Source organism: Falco biarmicus, chromosome 10 (genome assembly GCF_023638135.1).
Source record: "Falco biarmicus isolate bFalBia1 chromosome 10, bFalBia1.pri, whole genome shotgun sequence".
Lineage (NCBI taxonomy): Eukaryota > Metazoa > Chordata > Aves > Falconiformes > Falconidae > Falco > Falco biarmicus.
The window spans coordinates 22,693,024-22,702,970 of record NC_079297.1 but is presented as its reverse complement, the minus strand read 5'-3'; the positions used below and the strand labels follow the sequence as shown (position 1 = coordinate 22,702,970).

The window sequence follows — 9,947 nt, the reverse complement described above, 5'->3', positions numbered from 1 at the left end:
GATGCTTTTCATTTTCTTTGGAGAATGCTGATCCATGCCAGCTCTTTAGCTAACACAGACTAGTCTGTGTTTCTCAGTTTCACTGCATTGGCTGCCACACTGATCCCTCTGCTCCTTTCTCTTCCACACCTACTCCAGCCATCCTTATGAGAGGAGGAACAACAATTTGGAGTTAGGCCCCTTTCCCACCACACACCTGTGCATGGCGAGAGGAGAGAGTAGACAATGAAGGACATCGGGTATTCAGCATAGCTCCCAGCTGGGACATAACATATTATCTCCACATCAGTAGCAGAATTTGTTCTGCTGTTACTATAATATTAGTCATCTATATTAAAGTGCATCTAAAAAAATGACAAGAAACTACAATGGTCCTTTTTTATATAAAAGGATAAATAGAGCATTTTATTAACACTTTTTGCAGCAACAAAAGTGACACAGTCCACATCTTTTTCATTAAACACAGCAAAAGCTATGGTCACATTTTACATCACTTTGAGGCACAAAGCAAAATACTTTTTTCTTAAGGTCAAGGTATGATTTGCATTAAAAAAAAAGGAGAAGAAACAATCCTCAAGTTGTATATTGCGGTAGCAGGGTTTCCAATCACTAGCACAATACAATGAACAGACCAAGAATCCAGAATGGATTATTACATACAATAATAATCATTTGATTGAATTAAGAAATGGATCATTGTTGTCATTTTAGAGTATTAAGAAGTGGTCTGGTGTTGCTAACTTCAGTTGGTTCAGTTTGGTTTAATCCCAACAACCCCAAATATATACAACAAGCTAAATGAAGGTTAATATATAGTCTAGAAGATTATGCACTTCATAATGCATTGCACTTATTGCTTGGTACACTAATGTTGCAGTCACTGTTGAGTTATGCTAAAAAGACAAGCGTGATGCTTGTTGGCTTGTTTCAACCCAACACTAGTTATTTACCACTTTGGTTTATTGTGAGTTTATATGTTACTCATATTCAGTGTCCATTATTATTAGGTTTAATTGAAAGACAAATACATTTTTTATTTCAGGGATTTCTAAAATAGCAACATTTTCTATAATTACAGTATCTTCAATAAACTTATATCTATGTATACAACTGTGGCACGGTGTGTAAAAATATGAAAGCTATTAAGGGAAGAATAAGGATTAAATTATTCTCTGTTTCTTCTATTGGCTTCAAAATATTCTGCAAAACAAATACATCCTTTTTCATAGGGCTACTTGCTCATAGTAAATTTCTCTTTGGAATTTTGTAAAAGACTATATCTTTTTCTAGGTTATATCGGGTTTCTTCTCTCTAAAGTCACCAGTACAAAGTTGGCATATACTGCAAAGAATAGAATAGTAAAGCTTGTTTTTTAATAAAGGGATTTGACAGTCTGCATGTATAGTCAGACTTAACATTACATATTGGTTTTGTATTAGTTGATAAATACAGGGAAGAACATGACAACATCCATAATTTCTTAAGATTCTGTAAAGAATAGAAATAAGAATTTGTGCCCAAACATTCAGTATAAAACTTCTAAATAACTCCTTTATTTATCACAGAGTAGCCTGCAGCATGTATTCACAATAAACATACAGTATGTCCTATTTTTTCTTTAGGCTTGACACAATTACCATTAAAGGAACTGGATCAATCCTCTGTAAACGCCTAGGACTCAGCCTTTCTTTGTTAAGAAAGCTCTTGTCTTAGACTAAACACACAATTCCTACATTGCACTGAGTAAACGTGTGTATTTAACACAATCTCTTTCAATACAGTGTAACAAATATATAAGTGCATTTTTAATGATCAAGTAATTTTGGCTTTCTGAAAAGAGCATTAGATGTGCCAACTTGGTTGCTTAGTTGTGCTTTAATCCTTAGTTATGAGTTTTAGCTCTTGTATACTGCAAGTATCTAATTGCCTCTATAGTTTTGACCAGTAAACCCTTAAAACTCTAATGTTTATAGAACAAATATAACCTAATGAAAGTGATGACATGTCACAACTCATACAGATTGCACTTTGATGTATTTTTTTTTTACAGTAAGACCTTCCTGTTTGATATGTGTTTACATGTTTATACCACATTTTATTTCTGTGTGCAAACAATCACAATGAATTTAATCACAAACACTACAAAATATAACCAATATTTAGGTTTGTTATGAATAATCTCCTTCCTTGTAGTTGTATGAGTCTTGTACTTCCTCTTGTACAAATTCCTCTTTTTTCTCCCAACCATTAGGCCAGCCACCGTTGACCTGGGTTGTAGCACCATAAGACTTGGTGGTACCATAATTTACATAATTCTGCGTAATGTCCCCTGTCTCTTCAGCAAGTTCATCTTCATGAATAAAGCCACATTTCTCTTCACTTGTCTGTTCAGGGTCTGCCCAGGGTTGTTTCTCTCCTGAAGCAAATATGCCATAGAAGATAACACCTCCATAATGAACTAAAGCGGCAATGAGGAAGACATACTGCCACTCTTCACGTGTCTGTAAGAAGAAATTTGCTAAATCAGACTAGTGCATAGACTTATCTAATTCTTCTGAGCTGAAAGATTTAAATTAGGGATTGAGGCTGTGATAGTCAGCACAGCTAAAACATCTAAGTGTCCAGTTTCCTATCATTTATATGCATCTTTCTTTCAAAAAATCTCTTTTCTTTAACCTAAAAAACCTTGACCTGGTAAGCATATAGTGAAGCATGCTTCAAATTTCCACATTCCTGGATGCTATCCCCTGGAGGTCCCAGACTCTTAATACAGATGCCCTGGCAAGTTGTATTATGGAAAAATCTTTTATTTGAAACCTGGATTCCCGTATTAAACTGGAAGTTTTGAAAACTGTACTGCCATTTACCTTGTTCTTTGTCATTGCTCCAACAATTATAGGGCAAACCATTCCAGACAAGGTCCCGACTCCATTAGAAATCCCCATTAAGATACTGGCATACCTTGGGGCAATGTCTAAATGGTTGACATTGAATCCTGCAATACAAAGGTCAGCAAACATTCACGTGAAAAGCACAGCATTACTTCAGTTCTGAAAAGTAATGCTATCACTTGACAATTTTACTATGACGTATTTGGATTGGTTAATTGCACTTCATTTTCCCTAAAAGGCTTGTAGTGGTTAAATAATCCTAGGGAGACTGGCTTTTCTTTTTCTTGCAAAAATATATTGTAAAAGCATAACTAATGTATTTTCTTCCCAAAATTGCAGTTTAAAAAAAAAATAATACCAGTAGTGACTGTGCAGAGCAGAGAACCCAGAAGATACTTAAGCAGGGATAAAGTTCATATTTCACAGTGTCATTCATGACCATTCCATGCTGTAAATAACATGTCATTTCTTCTTCCAGCTTGTACCACTTCCCTTTCCTGTTGCCCACATTTTTCTTTTTGTCACACAGACCAGCAGAAGGGATTTCCCTTCTGTTCTTGAGTGGTAAAATGAAGGGAGCAAAAAGACATTATCTAGACAAGATTTGTTAATTATTTTTATAAATATTTGTTTGTTTTCTTGCATTTCCAGCAGCTTGATTCTGTTGAAATTTAGGCAGTAACTATTTAAATAATCTTAGGAAAAAACACTTCTCTGAAGTGACAGAACTCATTGTCCCCAAAATAAGCACTTGAGTAAGTGAAAACAGAAACTAAAATGTGTTACTAATTGTACATGCCTTAGTAATGATCATAAATAATGTCATTTGGAATTCTGAGTTTTGTTTAACTTACTATTGGTGAATAAAAACCAAATGAGATGTTCTATCTCATAGGTTAAAATAAGTTACTAATAACAGTAATATAATCTTACCGGATATGGCAAATCCACTAAAGCCTACAGCAAGCACTAAGAATGAAATAGCCACTCCTTTACTGTGAGAATATCCCACCACGAGAAGAAGAGTTGCTTCCATACCAAAACCTGGGGAAATCATAAGGAAAACCAAGCATCAGGTTTAATTCCCTCTCACATATCACAGGCCTTAGGATATGATAATATTTCATAGGAAGACAGAGGCAAACATTACCTCAGAGTGGAATATAATCAGGTATTTCTTTCATCCCTAAAAATCACATGCCCTTGCTATCTCAAATAATCCTTATTTTGTTCTTTGTATGCTAATTTATTGTTACTTCCTGTCAGTCTTAAGATGAAAAGAAATACTTCTGATTTTGTTAGGTCATTCCAGCCAACCCTAATGGGAATATACACTTAATCAGCTTATGAATTTTGCAGCCCTTATCACAGCTAGGATTCAGCTCACGTAACTTTAACCTCTCCAGTCAGCTATGTAATCTCAGGTAGTCTGGGCATTTTTACTGCAGAGGGTGTTTAGCTGAGGAGCTAAGTTTCAGTAAGTAGCTAAGGTTAGGCAAATTACCCCCAAAAAGCTCATCTGTTTCTTTAACAGTCTAAATGCTTTTTCAAATACCAAACATCTATATTGAACCTGGGAATATGAACAACTGTGTTTACTTTTATTTAGGAACTACATCTGTAATGCACAAAAAATGCACGAAGCATTGCTTCATAAATACATAAACCCATGCAGTTTGGTTACTGTATACAGCATCCTATATGGACATTGAATCTGTACGAGAAGCTTTTTAATAAAATAGGAAGACTTACCTCCACAGTTCATTATCTTTCTCACAGTAGTGGTTGAAAGAATCTGCCTACTTCTTAAAAAGTCTGCAATTTGTCCCCCAATAGGAACAATAATTGTCATCACTAAATGCGGCACAGCAGATAAGATACCCACCTAAAATAATCACTAGCATTAGTAGAGTATAAACCATAAGAAAATATTGATTCTTCATTTTCTGAAGCATTCAGCAATTAATTAATTGTTTCTCTTCAATGTCAGGCTATGTGCTAAAACTGAAAATCTTACCTTTGTTTATTAAGTGAACAAAACTGGTGTGATCTCAAGTTGTCATGGAAATTTATGAAGGACAGGAAGAGTTTTTAAGAACCTCTGATGCCGTGACACTTTTTGTATGCAATCGTTTTCAGTTTATGTTTAAGCTAATGGCTTTTTTCCCCTGGCTTATAGTCCCTCTGCCCTTTCTTTTCAGAAAATTTATGATCAAATGTGTTGAACTGAATTACTACATTTCTGGGGGTGATGTGTTTGGCATAGCATTGCCCTGCAAATCTAACATGTCCAGACAGATTCCTCACATGCACAATCACCATTTGCCTTTGACTTCTGACCACCCCTCAAGCTTCAAATTTCACGTGGGCAAAAGATATGTCTGAGAAACTCTGTACGTAGTGAAAGATAACTCACTAAATATCCATCGACAACATTAAAAATGCTATACATACTAGCAAAGTAAGACACAGTAATTATGTGGTGACTGTTCCAAGATATAATAGCATATTTGAAGACCGTTCCTTCAAAGCAGGACAGGGTACCTGTGAGCATGGCACAAACTGCCACTTGCTATCTTCTGTCAACATAACTGCCTTGCAGATAGTTGGGTTTAGTACGCATAGCTTTTCTTCTAACAGGGAATTCTGATTATTGAGTATGTCTAAACAAGTGCTTAAGCACAGGGGGGTTTGCGTAATTCTTGTCTGGAGAGCATATCAGCTGGCCCGGAGTCTGACTTGAGTTACACCAGCATGCAGAGCAGACAGACTCCATGAGAACAAACAAGTTTTCTCTACTTTTCAATTAAAGTTGTACAGTTTTGTATTTCACTGCAGTTTATATGTGGCAACTAGGTTGTGACAGCTAGCTTCATGCTAATAGGTGTTTCTCCCAATCAGCCAGGTATTAACTATGAGGTAACTATGGTGTTGCAGTTACTGCTTTGAGGTGTTCTTGGCTAAATGACAGCTATTCATTTATGAGCATCCATATCCACAGCAGGTGAAAACTGACTTTGCTGTCATTCTTTACAAAGTTCCACATTTCTTTGAATACACTCTAAGAAAAACCTCCTAGAACAAAATGATCAGATTAATTCTATAGGATGTGACCATTTTATTCCATGTGTAACAGATGATGTTTCAAGCACAGTGAAGCTTCTTGATATAACTCCAGCTACAGAAGGAAACCCATCTTTAAATGCAGGATAGCGTTACATAATTTTGACAATATTCCATAATACGGTGAACCTTTGGAAGCTATGCATCTAATTGTCACTTACACCACAATTTAGGGTGACAATACCTCACAGAACAATATCAAAACAATACAGGTCTCTCAAAAGCACAAGCCCCCATCACTTTCACAAGAAGGAAATCTGTGTTACAAGAAAGCTTACTGTAAGCTCTGAAGGCTTGTTTGCATGTATCCATATTTACATTACAGGTCTTATTCAAAATTCATATGAATTATGTGGAACCTCAGATCATCCTTATGTGTCATATTTTGCCACCATCTCTTTTGCTTCCTAAGTGAAAAAGGAGGATCGGTTCTCACCACATTAAAGTGGACCATAGAAAGGTGATAAATTGTACTATCCTTCCTAAAACTAGGTGGTCCTGCTTTGTAAAATGCGCTTGGAAAAATGGAGCCACTCGTCAATGCTTTCTTTACAGCTTCAGTGGGATCCTGCATCCCCTGGGGTGTAAGGGACAGAAGCGTAATGGGTCTCTCGATACCTTACTAATATCAGGCATGATCTGGTTTCAAGCACTTAGCTGAAGGTCTTTTTGCCATACGGCCCCAAGCAGATCATCACTAAATCTCATCCTGCCTTCAACTTCCCCTCTTCAATCCTTTGTCATTGTTGTTACTTCACTTATATGTGCTGGTCAAGGGAACAGGAATGGGGAAGGATAAGATTTAAGACTAGAAAACCCATGATAAAGATGCAGAACACTTTTCTTTTTTCTTCCTAATAAATATCACAAATGTAGCTCTGATATTTACTTTGCTAAGTTAAAAGCTTTACATTATTTTTACATACCTTGCTTATTTCAAATCCAAACACTTCCTCAAAGTAAGCAGGCTGACTAATAAGTAGCAAGTAAAAAGTCCAGCTTCTACAGAAGTTTGCAACAATTATTGCATAGACTGGCATAGATGTAAAAAATTTTCTCCATGGAGTTTTGTATTTCTGAAACATAGAAAGGGGAATCCAGTCACCATTTCAATCATTATCAACTGTCTTTCTTCCCTTCCCCTATCTGTTCTTTTCACCTGTACTCCAAAAGACTCATCAATCACAGCTTTATGTATCTGAATTCCAATGACAATAAAGTACATGCAACCAAATTTGGATGACCAAGATTTAATTTCAAAACATAAGCAATTAAAAATAACTACAAAATGCAGAAGTCAGAAACTCAGTGATACTCAGCTATGTCACAACACTCATGCACAACTGCCATTATCTCAATCACGTGAACATGATTGTCTAAGTCCAAAATAATAATATATCTTCAAAAGACAATGTTGCTGTATCTAAGGCAACAGTCATATTTTACACTGTAGGTACACAAATTCATCCAGATTTATTTTAAGCATGTATTTTAGCATTTAAATCTTAATCCCAGAATTCTGAATGGTTTTTTTATCAAGCCTTAGCTGAAACTGCTTGGTCAATATATTTTTTGTTTGTGTTATTGTATTTTTAAAATAAATCACATAATGGGGTGAAAAAAAAAAAAAAAGAAAAAGACAGATGGGAAGAACTACAATCCTGCTGAGTCCCAGCACCTCTCCATGAGCCCAGGGTTCTGCCCATCTGTGTTGATCCAAATACAGGATCCAGCCCCAGATGAGTGTTGGAAAATTGCTTCAGCAAGGTTTCAGGCTGAATTTAATCTACTGTCAATTTGAATGCTGGCTTTTCTTCAAAGCAAAACAGCCCATAGATGGATATTTGCAATACCTTGCATACGGATTAAATTACACTTACGTGAAAGCTAAGGATCCATTGTCACTTAATGAGAAGCCAGCCAGAAAAGCTTACTTGATACAATGGGAAGAATTTCAGCCTAAATACTCTGGAAACAACTGAACTATTGATACAAACTAATCACTTCCAAAAAATGTTTAATTAAAAAGCAACAAGATAGAAATTATCCAGCCCAAGTTATAAATGTATGGACATCCTCTGAAGTATCTCACTTCATGTCAGATTTTCCAAGGCACTTACAGGTATAAGAACCCATGAATACTGCTGAACGCTATTGAAATATCAACCCAGACACTCCCTCAAGAACACCTAAAAATGTCAGCTATCAAAGAAAAGACTCCGTAATATTTCCAGTTCCCAATTTAATCTGGATCCAAGTTTTTTTACTAAGAGAATTTTTTTTCCCCTGAGTTCAGTCAAGAACCAATGTTCTCACCAATTAGAAAACATAACGAAGAGTGGTAGTGAGGGTCTGCTGGGAATAGATGGTGTAAAAATTTCAGCAGATGAACTGAGGCTTAAAATTTTTTTATATATATTTTCTTGAGTCAGTAAGCATGGTGACAGTTTCTTTGAAGCTTTTCAATAGTTAGAGAAATAAGAAAATTATTATTTTACACGATAGGATTGTTTAGTGGCTGGATAATTCTCTGAGGTAACAGCTGTTTTTTTAGGAATTCTTGAGAACTAGACCAGCACAGAAATAAGTCAGATCATAAGAAGTTTGATTGCATGTTTCCAGCAAAATTAGCACGATAATGGGGAATATTTTTATGGATCTCCTAGTATGCTGTATTGTAACTTGTAGTCTTTCTCGCAAATAGAATAGTCAGGATTTGCTTTTTCTGATGTTCTGAGGACTTCAAGAGACACTGAATAGTGCTCTTCCTCCAGTTTACTTTAGGAAGAGGAAAACCTTCCAGAAAGGATTATATAGGAAGGAAATTAACTGCTTAAACTCAAGATACTATAAAAGTCTCAATAAAGTTGCAATTTCAAACACAGCTGTAGCTCTTTTTGATACTTTGGAGTAGAAAAAAAGGTATAATTTCCATGAGTGATCTTCTAGAAGAACTGGAACCTATATTTTTTTTGTGCAGAAGCAATATCCACCCAGAAGTTCATCAGCAGATTTCAGATCTCCCTACCCCAAAAAAAATTCAGAAAAATGCTTTTCTGTCCTAAAGAGGAAGGGTGCTTAATTTTTTTGTTTCTTTGTTTGTCTCTGTTTGTTTGGGTTTTTTTAATGACTATCTCATAGGAAATCAGTGTATGAGTAATATTCTTACTTCCATTGCACCTAGGAGGTTGGCACTCTCTCCAATGCTTTCTTCTATGTATCTCCTTTCTTCATCTGTGATTGTAGGATGCTTTGCAGGACTCTCATATGAAACCAAAAGCCAAAACATGTACCAGACTATACCAAAGCTCCCTTTGGAATGGAAAGAAGGACTTTAAAAAGAAATACACAGTAAAGCAGCAAACAAGGAAAAAAAATCTGTGAATAATTATAACTAATATAAATGGCAATTGTTGTTACTTTTTCTGCATTGAGTCGTTCTAACAAAGAATCAGATCCTGTAAAGAATACTGGTGCAAAATACATTCACTGGAGCACAGTGAAGTCCTCTGGTTTTTATTTCAGAATTATTTCACTGGAAGTGAATATTCACTGGTATTTTAACATCAATTTGTACAACACAATGCAATGAAACAGCTTCCATTTCATTTCACCAACCTGTAAATGAATTTCTATTCTGCATTAAGCCACTGTTGTTTGATTACTGCACTAATATTTTTTTACCTACAAAATACAAGACTGTGGCCTTGTTTTCAACATAGCAATGCACTTCCTGAGTAGTTTATTAAATTTCTGTAAGGCTTCTCCCCAAGTCACATCAATTTTACACTGCAGAATGAACTCCTTTGGGACATTCTTTTCCATCAGTGTAAGTTAAGGTAGAACAACTAGTGTGAATAAAGTTATATAGGTCTTCAGATGAAAAACAGGACACCTCAATCAGGGCAGGTACTCTAAACTTACAGCTGTATA

The 9,947-nt window shown here is 35.7% G+C and overlaps 1 protein-coding gene across 1 annotated transcript in view; it reads right to left on the bottom strand.

Moving 5' to 3' along the window:
• Positions 1-375: 375 nt before the first annotated feature.
• SLC17A6 (solute carrier family 17 member 6) overlaps positions 376-9,947 on the bottom strand; it is a 33,494-nt gene continuing 23,922 nt past the window's right edge. The window contains exons 7-12 of the mRNA XM_056355046.1: positions 9,184-9,326; positions 6,941-7,090; positions 4,644-4,776; positions 3,825-3,935; positions 2,868-2,995; positions 376-2,501 (exon numbers count right to left, since the gene is read on the bottom strand). Coding sequence (XP_056211021.1) covers positions 2,169-2,501; positions 2,868-2,995; positions 3,825-3,935; positions 4,644-4,776; positions 6,941-7,090; positions 9,184-9,326 — 998 coding nt within the window. The 3' untranslated portion in view covers positions 376-2,168. The remainder of the gene's footprint in view (positions 2,502-2,867; positions 2,996-3,824; positions 3,936-4,643; positions 4,777-6,940; positions 7,091-9,183; positions 9,327-9,947) is intronic.